Genomic DNA, 17,893 nt, shown 5'->3' with positions numbered 1-17,893 from the left:
TCTGCCAGCAGTTTTTCGTCTGATTGGTGTAAGGAAACCTTGCATCAAATGGAGCAGTTTTCAAGACAAGCTTAGGGCTTTCACTAACACCCTCTTCTCCCATGATCCTTGTGTGCCTTTCTGAAAAAGTCAGACCACAGTACATGAGTTTGTCTTATTCTGTAGCATAAAGAAGACATTTAACAATAGGAGATTTTCATGTGACGTCATCGCCGCCATGCTGGTGGACGAAAACAAAAGATCTCTCATTAGCTTCTTTTGTTCATCCACCAGAAGTCGTACATTTCTCTATTGTTATTGGTGTCTCTAGAGATTGGTTGAAAATGTCCTATTATTCGCCAAAGAGGGAGGTGAATATCGGTAAATAAAGGTTTTTATTATTCCACTATTACGCCATTTTACCATATTTGGTCAGGAGAACGCGCAAAATATGAGACGGTAATACACTGTAGTGTCCCAGTTTGACTGGTTTAGGACAGTGCAAATACGGACAGAACGGGAGTTTTTCAATGAAAGAAGTTGTTTTTAACACGACGCAAAGCCTGAGATCTAGAATTGAGCTTGTCATCGCTTGCCACTCGTCATTTTGTTTGTCCAATCAAATAAAGATCTTTGGATAACTTTTTGTGCTGTTTACATCGTTTGTATGCACCCTGAAGGACAGAAAGATGATATATTTTTTTCAAACACTCTTACCAAATAAAATTGAAGCAAAAGAACACCTTTTTTGTAGTGGAATAATAAATCTGAGTCTTATTCGATGGTTTAACATATAATACTAGCAGACATTTTGCTCATTGCTTGTATTAATTTTTTCCTCGCCCCTGTGGGGCTCGGAAAAATACGCAACTCGCAAAAATTATATCCGCAAGTATTATACAGTGTAATTATGTTAAACCATCGAATGAGATGTATTTATTCACCGAGCTTGAGGTGAATATTGTTTTAGAATAATTTCTTAAGTGATTACTTGAAAATATGCATTTTCTTTAAAACAATATTATTAATTTCTTTGCCTTTCACCTCGACAAAATGGCTCATGGACATTTTGAAAAAAAAAACAAAAACCTTCATGTAGGTGATTATCCTGTATTGTCATATTCCTAAACTTTTACTCAACAAAACAAGCACTGTGATTGGTTGATTCTTGGTCACGTACCCATAATCAACAACAGTTGTTACCTGCTTCAGGCGTTTTGCTGTGACTGTTGAAAGGAAAGTCTAAATATATAACAAAGCACTTAATGTCTCGCCTAGTCGGGAAACTAGTTAGTTTTGTTTTCCCTTGAGTCTTGAAGTTTCCTCCAAGAACACCAGGACTCTCGGGAAAACAAAATGAACAGTTTCTCTCGGGACCATACATTAAGTGTATTATAATCACCTCAAGTGCAACCAATCATTGCACACAATTTTCATTAATTACCCATGTAATTATACTAAATAGAAGTTTAATATTCACCCGCCGGGAGGTCAGTATAGGGAACAACTGTACTCAAGACTGAGGGCAAAGTTTTTCCCTAATCAGACTGACCAAGGCTTGGAATAACCTGTTAATTTTTTTCCTAAAAAAGATGTGCTGGCTGGAACTATTGCTTAAATCTGGATGCTTATTATCCAAAGAGATATATCAGACACTACCACAATGATTGGTTGATTCTGTTCACAATGTTTAATAATTTGTAAAGCAACACTGTTTCTGTTTACTATTAACCTATTGACCCCTGAGAGTGAGATTTAATAGATTTTACTTGTCAGTGGGCGACGTCCTAGGGCGTTTGAGGTGTGAATGGGTTAAAAACATTTAAAAGGCGTAAAAAAAAAAAACCCCTATTTTTGCTCCTAACCAACTCTTGTCAATTACATACAGTAGTGCAAGGTTGCTGCCTAACGGTCGCCCGGTCGCCTGGGACGCCTTACTTGCGAGCGCAGGTGACCAAGTTTCTGAACGAGTAGCCCGAACGGCCGCCGAACTTATCACAAGGTGATTCATCCTTACTTTCTTGCAGGAGATTAAACGATGAAAAAAGCTACATCGTAGCGTTACCTCCTGGTAGGGCACGTAGCCTGGGTTACATTGTGATTCCCAAATATGGAAAACCGACCTGATCATACGTTCCCTCTGTTTTTATTATTTTACATACGTAAAGGGAAGTTAAACTTGCGGAAAGTTACGTGACAAAGGAATGTTCATCCCATCGGCTCTCAAGAGCCTACTAGTAAAACATGGTATAATATTTTCTTAACCTTGAATTAAATGCTGAAAGAAAATATTTCATGTTTTGGTGATGTCTGCACCATAGTACATACCAAACATTTTAACGTGCTGCACATGCGAATCTCCTTTTTCCCGCATTAATTGCTGAAGGTTTACTTGGTTATTTGCACGGTAACACCAATGGAGCTCTCGCAACAGGTAAGTAATACTTTTTTGTCAAGTAAAGGTGGAATTACGTAGTCATTTCAGTGATACATTGAACATGCATCTCCGTGATACGATCGAATCGCGGAAGGTTCTTCCCTAATATAACTCCAAATACCTGGATCTTTATGCACTTAAAACGTGTGAGCGAAAAAATAATAAACAAACAAACAAAGAACTTTTACAATTCCGACATGAACTGTTGAAAGACTAAACTATGAATTGAATTAAAATATATCTGAAATAGCTTGATCCCAAATGAAACTAAAATCGCTGCGAGTGATGCCCGTCAGAAAGCATGTGCGTATCAGAGAAAGTTGACACGATTAAAAATCGCGAAACGTGACAACTTAGCTACGATTTCAGTGTGTACTTAAATTTCTGGGTCAAATACAAGTCATGTATACCCGGAAATGCTTTGTAAGGTACACACCAGTTTTTTGGTAAGTCATCATGTTCTGTGGCACCTTTACATCTCGTATAATTATAAATAAATCAAACCACTTGACTTCGGTGGGAAGGGGGGGAGGGTTGGGATAGGGGGTCTTTGGTTAATTAATTCCGGGCTCCTGAAAAAATCGCTCGGGCTACTAACTTTTAAAATTGGAAGCCCGAAGGGCTCCCAGAAAATTTTCTTCAGTAGGCAGCACCCTTGTAGAGCCTTAAAATTGGCATGCTGATGAATGAAATTTATTTTGTTGCTGTGGCACACAAAAAACGACCGTAAAAGATACTTTGAAGCTTTCTTTTTACCAGCTAATTGCACATGAAATTTACTTTCCATTTTTGTTTTCAGATTATTACAGTAATGTTTTCATCTTAAAATCCAGCGCTTTATTTAGCGTTACGTATAATTTTATTGCAACAGCCTTGAACACCAATACCATGCGCAAGGCCAAAAGAAAACATTTGACATCTCTTCTCGTTTGGTCTTATCAGTCGTTGCGGAACATCAAAGGCGGGACAAAACGTCTTCCATGTTTTTGAACTGTAAGACCACTCATTTTGTACTTCAATCCACTTGTATTTCTCAATCGATCAATGAGCAAACAAATGGCGGGAGCTCAATTAAGATTCCCGCATGTTTAGTCATCTTCACCAGTCTCCTTTGCATGGCTAAATCCAATATGACGACCACTACTTTACACTGTACTTCAGTATTTATTATTATTATTATTTTTTTGCATGTCGCCCAAACAACAGAATAGCAAGTTGTGTGAGTAATTTAAGTCATTGCATTGCATCCTGGGATGCATTAAAATATTGATGCATTTTTTTTTATTTGCATAAAAATGCATGATTTCTGCTTAAAGTGATCCCTGATCTGATGCGCTATTTCTGTACAGCATCCCCAATAAGTGCCATAGGCATACCTGCCAACTCTCCCGGTTTTCCCGGGAGTCTCCAAGTTTTTCATCAAATCTCCCGGTCTCCCGGTTAAGCCACCAAATCTCCTGGGAACTACCTACCGTGGCTTTTTGTCCATTTTTTTTCTCACTAATTTCGTTATTTTCAGAAAAGAAAATAAGGCAAGAAGTGAATTTAGTGCTCTTATTTAGTGCTTTTATTTGATCGGAAAATGTAAACAAGCGAGAGCAATCAAATTTATATATATTTAACGAGTATCGTAACTGGTCAGAAATAAACCAATCATATTGCACAATACATAATAGAAAATTGGCGCAGTTTTCGCACACTGTTTACATCTGATCTATCAAAGCGAAGGTGGCCAATGTGGATTGCGATTCACTTCAAAAGGAATTCTTAGGCGCCCTTCCCTAGGGTTTTCAGGGGGTGAAAAACCTTGCTTTGCAGAAAGTGGAGAAGATTACTCCTCCAGCTGGCGTCCAGCCATTTGCAAACACACAAGGTAAGCTACTTTTATGGGTGTTCTTTTGAAATTTGAGTGGGTTAGAGCTGCAAGTCACCATGCCAAATAGTTTCCATAAAACTTTACTTCTGAAAAATTAATGAATTGGAAACTTTTCTGATTTTCTAGTGCCTAAAGTTTCCAATTCATGAATTTTTCAGAAGCGCAGTTTGTAAAAACTATTTTAAATCACTTTTCCACACAAACACTGTTAATTTCAGACGTATTTGCCTTCTCATTATTGATAAGATGGCTTCCAAAACCATCATGATAAGATCTATTCAGGCTGCAAACTCACTCAAACTCATTATTACTCGAACACGGCTTTGATAGATCTCACCCATTCAGACAAGTTTCCCACGCCCAACTGACAATAGTGAGTATAATTGCTTAAAAACCGATTAAATAGAAATTCAATTTTTTTTTTGGCGAAAAACAGTTGGTGAGTCCGGTTTTGAAGTCGTCAAAAATCCTTCTACACCCTCGGTTATCTTCGGAAGTCGTCGGGAAATCTTTGGCAATTGTCGGAAGTCGTCGGGAAATCTTTGGCGATCTTTGGAAGCCTTCGGAAATTTTCGGACGAACATTATCTAGACGTCTCCAGATTTTCGTACTCTGGGGGTTGGCAAGTATGCATAGGGCTAAATACACTTGACACTCTAATAAAGTCCACATATTCTGCCTCCATGAAATTTCAGTTCAAACTAAAGGAGCTGTATGCACATAAACTGGAGAAAGCCCAGTCTCACTCAACAAGTTATTAAACCACGTTAACCTTACTGTCATTAGTGTATATACAGTATAATATACACGAATACATGCACATAATTATTAACATTATTATACATTGAGCTCACTATCTCTTTCCTGATTGGCCGAAAGCCTACAGTGAATTTTCGAAATCAGCGCCCGTGACGTCATAACTGCAGATTATACATTAATCATGTCAAGGTCAGCCAAGGTCATGGGTAATCATGTCATGTATGACCGCAGTGCATGATTTCTAAGGGTAATCATGTCAAGTTCGAGCGCTTTGTGTTTCTTGCCGTCAGTGAAGAAGCAAAAAAATGACTTCCAGGTTTGTTTTCTTCAGTTACTTATTTAATGCTATTTACGTACTTTCTCATCAAGCTTTTTTTCAATTTTTCACATATTGTCTAATGCGTAATTTTTTTTGTCAATCGAATTATGTGCCGCTGATTTGTATACGGTTTACTCATTGACAAATAAATTACCAGTTCCACTCACTGTCGTGACCATTTTTTTTTCCTTCAATGTATAATAAAACAATTATTAGACTCGGTTTTTGTGATATCCAGAATAATCAAGGTCTCGGTAAGGGTTATCAGCCTCAGCCTTCGGCTTCGGCTGATAACCCTTACCTCGACCTTGATTATTCTGGATATCACAAAAACCTCATCCAATAATTGTTTATAAACAGTACATGTACGTACTTATTTGATATGTGTAATGGTTGGAAGTTTTTCAACCAATATTATTTATAACCAGTATAACTAACTGGTACGGCAAGGTAATCTAGCCGTCTCAAACAAGTTAGTGAGTTATTCAATGTAAGTAAAAGATTGCAACTCACCGCTTCGTAATGTCAATACCGGCAGTGAATACTCGAGATAGCAATTTCTCTTTCATTGCGCATGTGCAAATGTAGGGATTCATTGTTGATACGCAATTGATCCACCCTCTGGGCGAGATTACCCAAGATGCAATATTCTGTGCAATTATCCTTTCTTACGTGATTTGGGGTTGTCGTTGTTGAAACGAACGTCGTTGTTTTCCCAGGAAATTGGATATATTTTTCAATTTAAGGCGCTTTCTAACGGTTTAAGAGACATGATAACGAGTTGGAATGCGAAGGATATAGCTGCTGCTGCAAATTGGTGAGTACATGGTTGAAATTATTGGCATTTCACGAAGACTTCAAAATGTGGAATTTTTAGAACTTTTTGTTTTATTCATACCTTTCTCGTTAGCTATATAGATAGTAAGCTTATCTATTCAGTGCAAAGGTGCAAAGGAAAAAGGAAGATTCTAAAAACACCTGTGTCGCTTTTGACTTGTGTCAGCTATTGTACATGTATCGTTTCCTAGGACTTTACTTGAGTGCTATGCTGGATTAATTAAGGAGAACTCAAATTAACATGCATGCCAACGTTAATAACGTGGGCTAAACTACACAACTAAGGGCCATTTTTCCTGAGATCTTTATTTTTGGTGCATGGCTGATTTCCATTGATTTATGAACCAACAATTCTACAATTCACTAAAATGGCAATGTTTTCGTAAACTCAGGATTGAGGCACAACAATACATACAGTATCTTCCTCCTTCATGATCAGTAATCTGTTAAGTCCCCGGCTATACGATGTAACAATTCTTGGTTTTCACCCACGTGACCTTAGTCCTTGACAACCGTCGTTAACCGCCATTGTGGAGCCCCTCGAATCGTAAACAGAGACACGTAGAGAGAGATGTGAGTGAGTTGTAGTGCGATGGTTCTCTGTATAATACCTGGCTGTGGAGTAAAATCTGGAAACAAGGAAGGTATTAGTCTATTCCGTATACCTATCGTTGTTGATAAGAACGGTGAAAGTTATAAACAGCTAACAGAAAATCGCCGAAACGCGTGGATTTCACAGATAAGCCGAGACGACACGAAATCGAAAGACTTTGTTTCTGGGAAGCCTGCCTTACTCTGGGACAGATACAACGAACAAAGGACAATTTAAAAGCTTTCGCAGCGATTGCCTCACGGCTTAATGTTAGATTTTAACTTTAAGTGTGGGGTTGGACTTATTTTGCTGAAATTGTCTTTACAGGTTTAGCAATTAAAGCTTTTGCGGTGATTGCCAGTAACGGCTTTTGCTGTGAACAGTTGTGTTTTATCCTGTAAAGCTTTCGCAGCGATTTAGCACGCGTTGGTTCAGGGTTTTAGGGTAAAAGGCGAGCGAGTCAGAATTTTTCGAAAGTTGGCTTTTTTTTCGATAAAGCGTTTCTCGGCTGGGTTTCCACCGATGTCTTCCCAATTCACACCACCGAAGCGCTTGAACCCCTCGAACAAGTGTGCTCAATTTCGACCGATTAAACCACAACATCCCGGAGAAAATTCATCTCATTAAATATGCCCGATGCAAATGAGGTGCTCCGGTTTTGAATATTTAATAAGGTGAATTTAACCTGAGTATCAGGCGTTTGTGATACTCAGGTTAGCAAATGTCTAACTCGGAGGCGTTTTATTCGATTTCGCTGAAATTCGACAGGCGAATGCGAGGGGTGGAGCGCCCAAATTGACTGAGTTTGAAGAAAATCGGACGAATTTCGAAGGAAAAAAGCTTCTCACCTTCTCAAGGTGAAGGACTGAGACTCTAATCGACCAAGTACTTTGACAGAAGAAGAGGGAAATCATCGAAACAAAGGGAATGAGGAGGCCTTTTCTTCTCATCTGGTGGCCATAGCAGTTAGCGAAGGTATTAAAAGAAATCCAACTGGAAACTGATACAGATAAGGTCGACGCCGAGTGTCAAACTTCCGAGTCACCTTCGCCGCAAACAACAACAATCTTGCCCGCGATTTCCTTCCCTTGCTTAAACGGACGCAAAGAAACCAGAAATCATCTGGTTGTACGCTTTCAAAATTTTGAAGGTCTTAAACTGCTTGTTTGTATAGTAGCTTGTCTCTAAAACTAACTAGGAAAGCAAGTCTGAGACTTCTAGAGGAGCCAAACTGATCGCTCCGTATGGCCGCTGGGTCTACGCAAACGACAGAAAATCTTCTTCAAATAGCGCTCTCGAACGTGGCTTTCGAGGTTTTTTTTGCGTAGGATGAAAGTACTGGTACCCCGTCGAGTGATTTTGGGTCGCTTTCTTGGGAAATATCCATTGGAAAGATGAATTATTTGAAGACTTCGAATGTGAGCGCTCAAAATGTCATACATTTCCCTATAATCAGGGGCACCAGAATGGCGGAAACCTAATTTGCATAAGGTTATGACGTCAGCTGAAAACCGAGAATATTAGAAGAACATGTCACTTGGATACGCATATAACATGTCACAAGTCTCTGCAATACAACATTGTTGAAAGAGCGGCTAAATGCTTCAACATTTGTTGTACATGTATGTTGGAGAACATGTTTGATCGAAATCAAAACATTCTTCCAACAAAAAACATGCATGCTACACATTCTAACATTGTTGATCCAACAAAAATGTTTTATAACAATGTTTTATAACAATGTAGCCGGGGCTTTACCGATACATGTACAGTACAGGCCGCAGGAATAGCAGCACTTACATGTGCATAAAATGCAAGCAATATGGGGGATTTACATGCAAACTACACGTGAAATACACACGCGCTAAAAACAAGTGTAAATATTTGCACGAGCCTTACACGCACCTCATTTACACGCAAATTGAGTGTACATGTGTAATTCCGTACAGAAATTAAGTGTGCGTTCGATTGAGATATACTGATCTATCTTAAAATTCAAAAACGGATATCACTACGGATTTCAGAAATCAAAAATCCATGTCCAGAAAGTTCAATTAATGTATTGTGCGGCAAAACCAGTTTTCAGATTTTAATTTATAGATAAATAAAGTATTCAACTAAACGATATACACACTAAAATGCCAGTGATTTTTTAATAATTCGATAGCTTTCTCAAACATCAACAAATACATGTAACTCCTTTCGTTGACAAGAAACAGAGTGTACATGTACATACAGTGTATATTGTCTTCTCAGGCATGAACTCGACCCACAGAAAAAAGCACAGTGGAAACCTTCTTAGAATTCAATATCGCATTCTCATAAGCGGTGGTCAGTTTTCATGAACTTCACTAGAAGCACAAAGGACTGTTATCACAAATAAATTTATTTTGTGGTTTGAGTAAAAAACTTTACAAATAAAAATACTATTATGATAAAACATGAACTTCTCAGGATTGTTTACGTACATGTATAAATCAGTAAAAACTTGTGTAAGGATGTAATTATTTCATTTTTTTTTTAATTACACCGTTCTGTACAAAGGAAAACTGGAATCTTCATAACAAATCACTACAAAGCTATGCAAATTATGTGCTCTAGAAATATACACTTGGTAGCACAGTACAAGTGCTCCCAAAGCCAAAAATAAACTTTGAGCCTGGTTAAAAATTGTGGTGAGGAGAAAGCAATTGCTTTTGTGTAGCTCAATACCATGAAGGTGGAGGCATTGCCTACAGTACCAGCAACAACATTCTCCCCCCCCCCCCCCCCAAACCTCATTGATGAGTAAAATCATCTGGCATTTGACAGCATTAAATCTGTCAAGATTTGCCCCTATGAGTCAGTGCTGTTTTTGTGGTTCTTCCTCAAAACATTAGAAAATGTTTGGAAAGTGCATAACCTCTCAGTGCAAATTATTAATTTTGTCCTTTTAAAGTCCTTAAAATGTCTTGAAAAAATTTTTTGTCATTTCTGTTTGAAAACTGTAAGTTGATGAAATATTTTGACTACATGTGCTGTAGTGAGCCACTGCAGGTCTTGAAATTGTGACCAATACAGTCACATTTGTGACTGTATTTTTTCCCTTTGGGATTAAAATATCTAGAGAAGTCGCAAATTTGCTCTTTTGAAACAAAAGGGTTAGCAGTTGCCACTTAACTGCTGCATGTACTTTTGCTAAAATAAATAAAGAAATGACAAAATTATTTTGTTTTACACCATGAATTTTCTTGCAATCTGAAGATAGCATAATTGTAGCGTAATTTAGCTGCGTTGTTACATGCACACGTGCTACGATGTTATGTGTGGGAGGCGCGGTGGCCTCATGGTTAGTGCGCTTGACTCCGGATCAAGTGGCCCTGGTTTGGGTCCTGGCCGGGGACATTGTGTTGTGTTCTTGGACAAGACACTTTACTCTCACAGTGCCTTTCTCCACCCAGGTGTATAAATGGGTACCGGTGAATCTATTGCTGGGGGTAACCCTGCAATGGACTGGCATCCCATCCAGGAAGGGGGGGGGGGAGGGTAAAAATACTCCTAGTCACTTCATGCTATAGAAACCGGAGAGAAGCGCTGGCCTGATGAGCCTTCTAGACTCGTAGCAGACTTTACCTTTACCGTTACGTGCACAACTCCATTCCTTCGATCATTCGCCATTTCAGTGGTTTCTTTACACACAAGTATTGGGGTCTCACATTTTGTTTTGGTAAACCGCTGACTAAATTCTTTTATCTTGTCGCAAAATTGTTACTGGATTAGTTCGAACCCTGCACTGTAGCTATTCTGTCCTTTGCCTTTCTAAAAGTACAGATGTAATATAGGCCAATCTTCTGTATTTGCTTCAGCAAATCCTGTATTTAGTATAAATTACAAAAACTGTCAAGAAAATTAAAAATTAATGTGTTCCTGTGTTTTGACTAATGCTTGGTTATGGCAGGTCTCGTCAATATCAAGCAACAGCTGACAATAACCAGAAGCCAGGATCAAATGATGGACCAAAACAAGGAGAGACTCCAGAGTGGGAGAGAGCACGTCAAGCCCTAGCGAAAGTTAGCAATCAAAATGTGAACAAATCCCTAGCAAAACCTAGTTTAAAAAACAACACCAATATTAACAGCCCTTCAACAAACAATCAACAGCAAGTGCTGGCATATCATCCATATTATCAACATCAGTATTTACAGCAGTGGAATGGGTATGCTTATCCCTTTCAATATCCAGGCTATGGATCAGCATACATGATGCCTCCACCCCAGCCAAGTGGACCAGCACCTCCGGTTAGTTTGTTGGACTGTATGTTACATATATCAAACAGTGAAATATTGTGACAGCTCATACAGAGGGTTGTTTTCAAGTTCCAGGGTACCCTAAGGGTCATCCTACATGTATTGTCTACAAGTGAGTCATACATGTAACTAAAATTATGAAGAGTTCAATTACATTCGAACAACGTTGTCTTGCTCTTTAAGCCCTTCAGTTTGATGTTTGCTTTAACACTGGTTATGTTTACACATTACATGTATCCTTATTTCCTGTATTCTGTCTCCCTGCTTTGCATTCAAACCCCCATATACATGTATCTGCAATACATGTACAGCTGCATATCTATGTGCCTTTACACATAAATTGAAAAGAGGCTATTACATACATGTACATACCGTAAGTATACATGTACACATGTAATTAACATAACATAAAGCCTTAATTTATACATGATAAGAGTTACATGTAAAGCTGCCAAGCTTGTGGGGTCGTGTGTACAAGTATTTAACCCTTTCACTACTATATGCAAATGAGGCCCAACCTCCCTGTTCCTATTACATAATTAGCCTGCCATGGTGATTTCAAACCCAAATCAAAATATATATGCTCAGTAGATTCAGGGGGCAATTAAAGCTAAATAAAGACCAGAGAAATAAAGCTGAGGACTTGTTTTACTTGATTTATAATAAGTATGTACAAATCAATTTAATACCAATGCAATTTACATCGAAAGTGAGGACACGTAAAAAAATTCAAATTTGCCGCCATTGCTATACACATTGCGATTGGTCATATTTCTTAAATTGTGATCCAACTGTTCTCAGCCAGTTGCTTTCCACCAGAAATTTACATATGAAATACAGTGTAATCAATAGAAAGGAAACTTATCGCAAGAATGAGTCAAAAGTGAGTCACTCGGTCTGGTCATGATACAAATTGTGACAGGGCGTTCGGCAAAGTGCAACTTTACACAGACTGCACTCGAAGCGTGTTTCCACTTTGTAACCTTTGGGCGTCCTTCGCCCGGCTTTGCTGCATTGGACACACTTTCGCTTCCTTCCTTCCACATGGACAGAAACATGGGCTTCTCTGGCGACGGAATGTTGTTGAGGCTCTTGGGACCTTCGTTTTCTTTGTTGTTGCGAGAAATCACTGATCAGTTGCTTTGCGAGATCAAGCCTAAAATTGATCATTGCTCGCTTTGTCTGACCGCGAGTGGTGCGATGAAATGACTCCAAAACAAAAGCGTTACAAACGGCTAGGTTAAATAAAAACCAAAAAATGTAGCGGTACCATTTGCGGCTAGAATAACCCGTGAAATAAAAAGAACGAAGTTGATCGGCTCGGTCAACACCTCCCATGTAAGAGGTGTAAACGTCTGCCACACGAGGCTTCTCAATATCGAGATCACGGCCGTTCCTTCGTCGTTGAACAACACGGGCAGGCTCACTTGGCAAAACATTGGTTGATAAGAAAGATATATCTCTCTTATCATGCCATTTCGTAAAAACGAGTTGGTTTCGCTGGGCACTGACTCTCTCGCCTTGCTTAAGCTTGTTCTTTGAACACGGCGGCAAGTCTTTCCGGTTGCACCGAACAGTTCCACAAGCGTATGTGTTTTGAGCAAGCAAATGTTCCATCAAATTTGTGCTCGTAAAAAAATTGTCGAAAAAAATATGTCTGTATTTGTTAAGAAATGGTGTTGCCATTTTCATAACTACGTCGTAGCCAAGGCCATGTAGACGAGCTTGACCTTCTTGGCTGAGGTAAACAGCATAATTGCAGACGTAGCCATTTTGGGAATCGGCAGCCATCCAAACTTTTATTCCATATTTTGTTGGCTTTGCGGGCATATACTGACGGAACGAAAGCCGTCCTTTAAAAGCAATCATCGCCTCATCTACGGACAGATTTTTGGAGGGCTCATATGCGTTTTGAATATTATCCAAAACGATGGAAAGGATCGGGCGAATCTTGAAGAGTTTATCGTAATTTGCATCGCCACGTGCGGGTTCCTTGCTGGAGTCGACGAAGTGAAGATACTGGCTAACTTCTTCAAAGCGGTTTTTCGTCATCACGCTCTGGATGCCTGAATTACCAATAAATGGGTCGGTTGACCAGTACATGGCAATTCGCGGAAGGTTGTTTATGCCCATAATAATGCATATACCGAAATAAGCCTTCAGTTCGCGATTTGTTATGTCCTTCCACTTTTGAAGACGTGGCGTGTCTGCTAGCTTTTGCCGAGCATATCGATTCGTCTCCGTCACGATCGTATCAATAACTGAATCTCCAAAGAGTTGACTAAAGAAATCGTTAGGAGACACATTTTCAGGAACGTTAAATTTTATGGCTTGTTGGCCGCTAAACTCTTCGATATCAAAATCCTCGAGTTCATCTGACCACTCGATAGTGTCACTCGCATTCGAGTCGTTGTCGCTTTCGCTTTCATTTTCATCTTCCTCTATATCACTATCCAATTCCTGAACATCAATATCTGACCCATTGAAATCTGCTGCATTATTTTCTTCATCAGAACTACCAAAAATATCGTGAAATTCCTCAGCGCTTACAATCAGAGGTTCCGCCATTTCTCTCTCAAGCCGAAGCTATGATCAAGATTTGGCTGCTCCCCACCATACACAGGTTAACAAAACTTATGCGCAGTTGTGTGGATTTGATTGGTCAATATGTCCTTTAACAAAAGGAGAACAATGCAGGACAATAAAACTATCTCTGGGCCGGGGAGGGACAAGCAAAAATAGTCATGCTCTCTTGGCCGCTTTTGGCTGCTTTAGGAACTCAAAGCTATTTCCGGTTGGCCGCTTTTGGCCGCTCCAGTAGTGAAAGGGTATAAATTAATCTAAGACCTAGAAATATGAGTTAAAAATACATAAAAATAATAAATACATTAATTATTGTGTATCGATACATATTAAGTATTAAATATAAAATACATAACATTACATGTTAAATATTAAATATAACAATACTAAGCTAAGGACAAAGCATTATCTAATACCTTAAATTCTAAAAATATACGTAATCGCTATCTCAACTGTAATTGGAGAAGTGGAGGCATTTGAGCTGTCGAAGAGAAAGTCTTTAAAATATTCTTTGGTAATAAGTTGTTTTTTGATTTCCTTAAAAGTAAAATTGTCAATTTTATCATTACAGTTAACTTACAGTACCGCTCAAAGGTAAGTTGACAGTCACTCGCGAGTCGCGAAACTCGACTTGAGACTTGATTCTCGATCCTCGAAAATTTCGAGAATCGAGTCTCGAGTCGAGTTTCACAACTTGCGAGTTGAGTCTTTCAAGTTTCAAGTCGAGAAAAATAATGAGCTTGATGCTTGACTGATCTCTCGAGAAATAAATTAGACAAGCAAAGTGCACTTTTGTGTTGTACATGCGTTGAAAAAGCGAGTTGGATATCAAGTGTGAGTAGTTCTGTTCACGAAATATGCACACAGTTCCCGTTGCTTGTTTCCTCAAAGGATCAAGGAATAATCTGTTGCAATCATTCATAAAACAGCTCTCTTCACAATCGACTTCAACATGCTACGCTTGACTTAAAAGTTAAAACCTGAAGCTTTCTTTACCCTGATAATAAATGTTATCGATCGTTGATTTTAAGCAAAGAGAATATAATGTACTGTAATGCCTCGAGCAAGCAATCTCAAATTTACGAAGTCCTGAATTTTTTCAATGGTTCTTCCATCGCATTATTGGTCATATTGGTAAATCACGTTTGGTTGTTTTAAATAAAGTGAGGTTGCCTGGTAAGGCAGTGGCATTACGAGCGTATAAATGTTCCAAGTTTCGCTTTAATACGTTGACATGTGCAAATTTCACTTGCGGATGAAGTTACCCTCAAGCAGATGTCACGCAATGCTTTGACTTTCGATTACAGTTTATTTCAATTATTTTACCTACTTACGAAATCGTCAGAGAATATTTCTAAAGTAAGAAGAATAACTTCCAGTGTGTAGGAACGAATCAGACACTGCAGGCATATTTACAAGTGCTCAAAAATGTAATTGTGGAAGTACATGCGCAAGCCTGGTGGTCTGCGTTGGTTCGTTTCGATCCACTGCCTCTCGTCACTTTACAATACTTGGTTTTTAAAAAATAATGGTTGCACGATTTGTGTCAATTCATGCGCATGGTAAAGGTACCTGACAAGTTTTCATACAACAAACGAATAAGGAGATTTTCAAGTTAACTCAATTGTGCCGTGGTGTTGGCTTAATACAGCAATAAATGAATAATTGCGTATACCCGTGCGAGCTTTTAGAGCATGTTATATTTTCTCTTTCAATTCTCTTGACAAAACGAGCAAGCAGATTTGCGACCATAATTGACCATTCGTTTTTTGATGATTTTGATGATAAAGTTTCAATTCAGCTTTGTCACGATGGGAAAGACGCGATAGTATTCGGAATTCCAGTTTGTTGATATTACAATGCCAACTTTCGAACGAGGCCCCTTTTTACTCCGATAAATTACATGTCCGTGGTCATTTTGCTTGTTTGTGACTGGGTTTGTGCCTGGGGAACGCATCGGAAACTCGTGTATTTTTTTCAGAACAAGTGAATAAGATCGCGACGTTATTTTTCTACATGCTGAAGGATAATGAAGATAATATTTTTTCGCAGGCCAAGAACATTGAAAGCTTGCTTAGAGTCGACATGAATATTGCATACAAAGGCTCCCTTAGCGGAATTGTTCATTTCTTCGAGACACAAATAGCTTTCTCGAGTTCTTCTCGAGTTTATGCATATTCCAAAGTCCATCTTTCTCGACTCTCGATTCTCGAGCCTCGATTCTCGCGTCTCGAAACTCGAACGTCTCGACCTTCGAGACGCGAGAATCGAGTTTCGAGGATCGAGTCGCGACTGTCAACTTACCTTTGAGCAGTACTGTAATTCCAGAGGGCTGACCTACGAAAGGCTAAAGAGTCCCTCAATAATCTGCAGTTGTATCTTGGGATCAAAGCTACATGTACAATCTGCCCACGTAATGAGTAAGAACTTTCTCTCTTCTGAAGATGTTCTTAGAAAGGCAGTCTGGAAGAATGTTATTGTTTGCCTTATAAAACAGTTTAAAAATTTGTAATAATTTATAACCCAACTGTGATCCAATTTGTAAAGTTTAATATTCAATGAGATGCCATATCTTTAGGTAAATTAAAAATAATCCTAGCAGCCCTACAGCAGCCCTTAGACAGTTATTTTTTTTGTTACAGACAGCAAAAAAGGTAAAGTTATAATAATTAATACAGTATTATTCTTAGTACATGTAGATTATCTACAATCTTAGGGTGCGTTTGATTGACCATATTCCGGAATAGGAATATATGGAATGTAAGTTAGAAATCCTTCGTTTTTATGGAGATTCACATTAAAATTGTCAAAAATCTGCTAAAATGCTATTTTAAACAAATTTTTCTTATCCTTGCTGCTTCGAAATGGCCAAACATACCGTTTTAATCATCATTCCACGTATTCTTATTCTGGAATAGGGTCAATCGAACGCGCCCTTAGACTGTTGTTGCATAAAATCTTGCAACTCATTTAGGACCATTACATTATTTCTAGGCCTATCAGCCATCACCACCACCCTTGCCATTGTCAACAGCTAGCACATTAAACACCACTGAGAACAATGATATTACATGTACTTCTTCTGCCAGTGAAAGAGAGGGTGAGAGAAAGGAATCATTCTCTTATCAGTCAAGGCAGCCTTGGCAGGCTGGAAAGCAGCAAAATCTCGCATTTTCCCAACGCCAAGAGAAGGTACAGTAGATTGTATGTATTTTTCTGTAGCCCATGTGAAATTCTACTTGAAAATCAGATTTGTCGCCATTGTACAGTCAGGGCTGTCAATAAATTTAAAAGGAGAAGGCTTATAATTAAAAGTAGGAGAACATGAAAGTGAGCTTTGCTGACTTGGAATCTCTGCTGAGGAAGGAAAAACAAGGGTGGTGCAGTGGTGAGAGTACTTGCCTCTCACCAATGTGACCCAGGGTCGATTCCCAGACTCGGTGTCATACAGTATGTGGGTAGAGTTTGTTGTTTCTTTTCTCTGCTCCGAAAAGGCTTTCCTCTGCGTACTCTGGTTTTTTCCTCTCCACAAAAACCAATATTTGATTTGATTTGAGTTAACGTACATGTAAACCGGCCTAAACTGGCCAGACTTAGTATTTTACTCTGTCTAAAGCTGGACAATTTTACTTGTCAATAGGGGTGTCCCATTAATTTTGTTAGTGTCCCCAATTACATTGTACATGTAGTGCTCTAAATCCATTGACACTTACAGTGCGACGCGCCTTACCGTGGCCACCTAACAAAGTTTTTTAAAACTTATACGCCAATCAGGGTGAGTGAATTTGATTGACAGTCACCCCTCCTTGCAAAGTTTGCACGGTTGTAAGTTGAACACCGTTGAATGAGTTATTTGAGTTAACAAACTTACACGTAGTTGTCAATTGTGAAAGTTTGTTGGGTGGCCACGGTAAGGCGCGTCGCACTGTAAATAAAGTTGCTAAATGTTCTTTCTTTGGTTCCGATATCATGGTGTTTTGTCAGATTAAGTGCAGGACTGGGAACTATAGACGGGTTCACGCTCTTGATTGCATCATGGGTAATCATGGCAACATGGCGAGAAATTCAAAGGTTTGTATAGAAATTCAAAGCAAAATATAGTGCACATGACTCTACTTCATATACTTTTACCTTCATAAACCAAACATAAGTTCATGTTCACAGCTGAGTTGAACTAGACTTGATATCTGTTTCTTTGGAATTCCTAAATATTGCCTTTTTTGGC

The 17,893-nt window shown here is 38.8% G+C and overlaps 3 protein-coding genes across 5 annotated transcripts in view; 1 reads left to right on the top strand and 2 right to left on the bottom strand.

Annotated features, from left to right (window-relative positions):
* The window catches only part of LOC137969506 (uncharacterized), a 10,167-nt gene extending 4,216 nt beyond the window's left edge, over positions 1-5,951 (bottom strand). Inside the window, exons 1-2 of the mRNA XM_068815790.1 lie at positions 5,884-5,951; positions 1-120 (exon numbers count right to left, since the gene is read on the bottom strand). The exon at positions 1-120 is cut by the window's left edge and continues 101 nt beyond it. Coding sequence (XP_068671891.1) covers positions 1-103 — 103 coding nt within the window. The 5' untranslated portion in view covers positions 104-120; positions 5,884-5,951. The remainder of the gene's footprint in view (positions 121-5,883) is intronic.
* Positions 5,952-6,036: 85 nt separating this feature from the next.
* Positions 6,037-17,893, top strand: part of LOC137969504 (leukocyte receptor cluster member 8-like) — a 74,074-nt gene continuing 62,217 nt past the window's right edge. For 2 of the 3 annotated variants that reach the window (XM_068815788.1, XM_068815786.1), the window contains exons 1-3: positions 6,040-6,187; positions 10,737-11,076; positions 16,663-16,860. In XM_068815788.1, the coding sequence (XP_068671889.1) occupies positions 6,141-6,187; positions 10,737-11,076; positions 16,663-16,860 (585 nt within the window). In that variant the 5' untranslated portion in view covers positions 6,040-6,140. Of the gene's footprint in view, positions 6,188-10,736; positions 11,077-16,662; positions 16,861-17,893 lie in introns of all 3 variants that reach the window. The other variant, XM_068815787.1, reaches the window with a different exon arrangement.
* On the bottom strand, positions 11,466-13,708 carry LOC137969505 (piggyBac transposable element-derived protein 4-like). The gene has a single exon (XM_068815789.1). It carries the CDS (start codon positions 13,651-13,653, stop codon positions 11,974-11,976), a length of 1,680 nt encoding a protein of 559 aa, XP_068671890.1. The 5' UTR covers positions 13,654-13,708; the 3' UTR covers positions 11,466-11,973.

Source organism: Montipora foliosa, chromosome 9 (assembly GCF_036669935.1).
Source record: "Montipora foliosa isolate CH-2021 chromosome 9, ASM3666993v2, whole genome shotgun sequence".
NCBI classification, from domain to species: domain Eukaryota; kingdom Metazoa; phylum Cnidaria; class Anthozoa; order Scleractinia; family Acroporidae; genus Montipora; species Montipora foliosa.
This window is presented reverse-complemented; position numbering and strand designations above follow the sequence as displayed.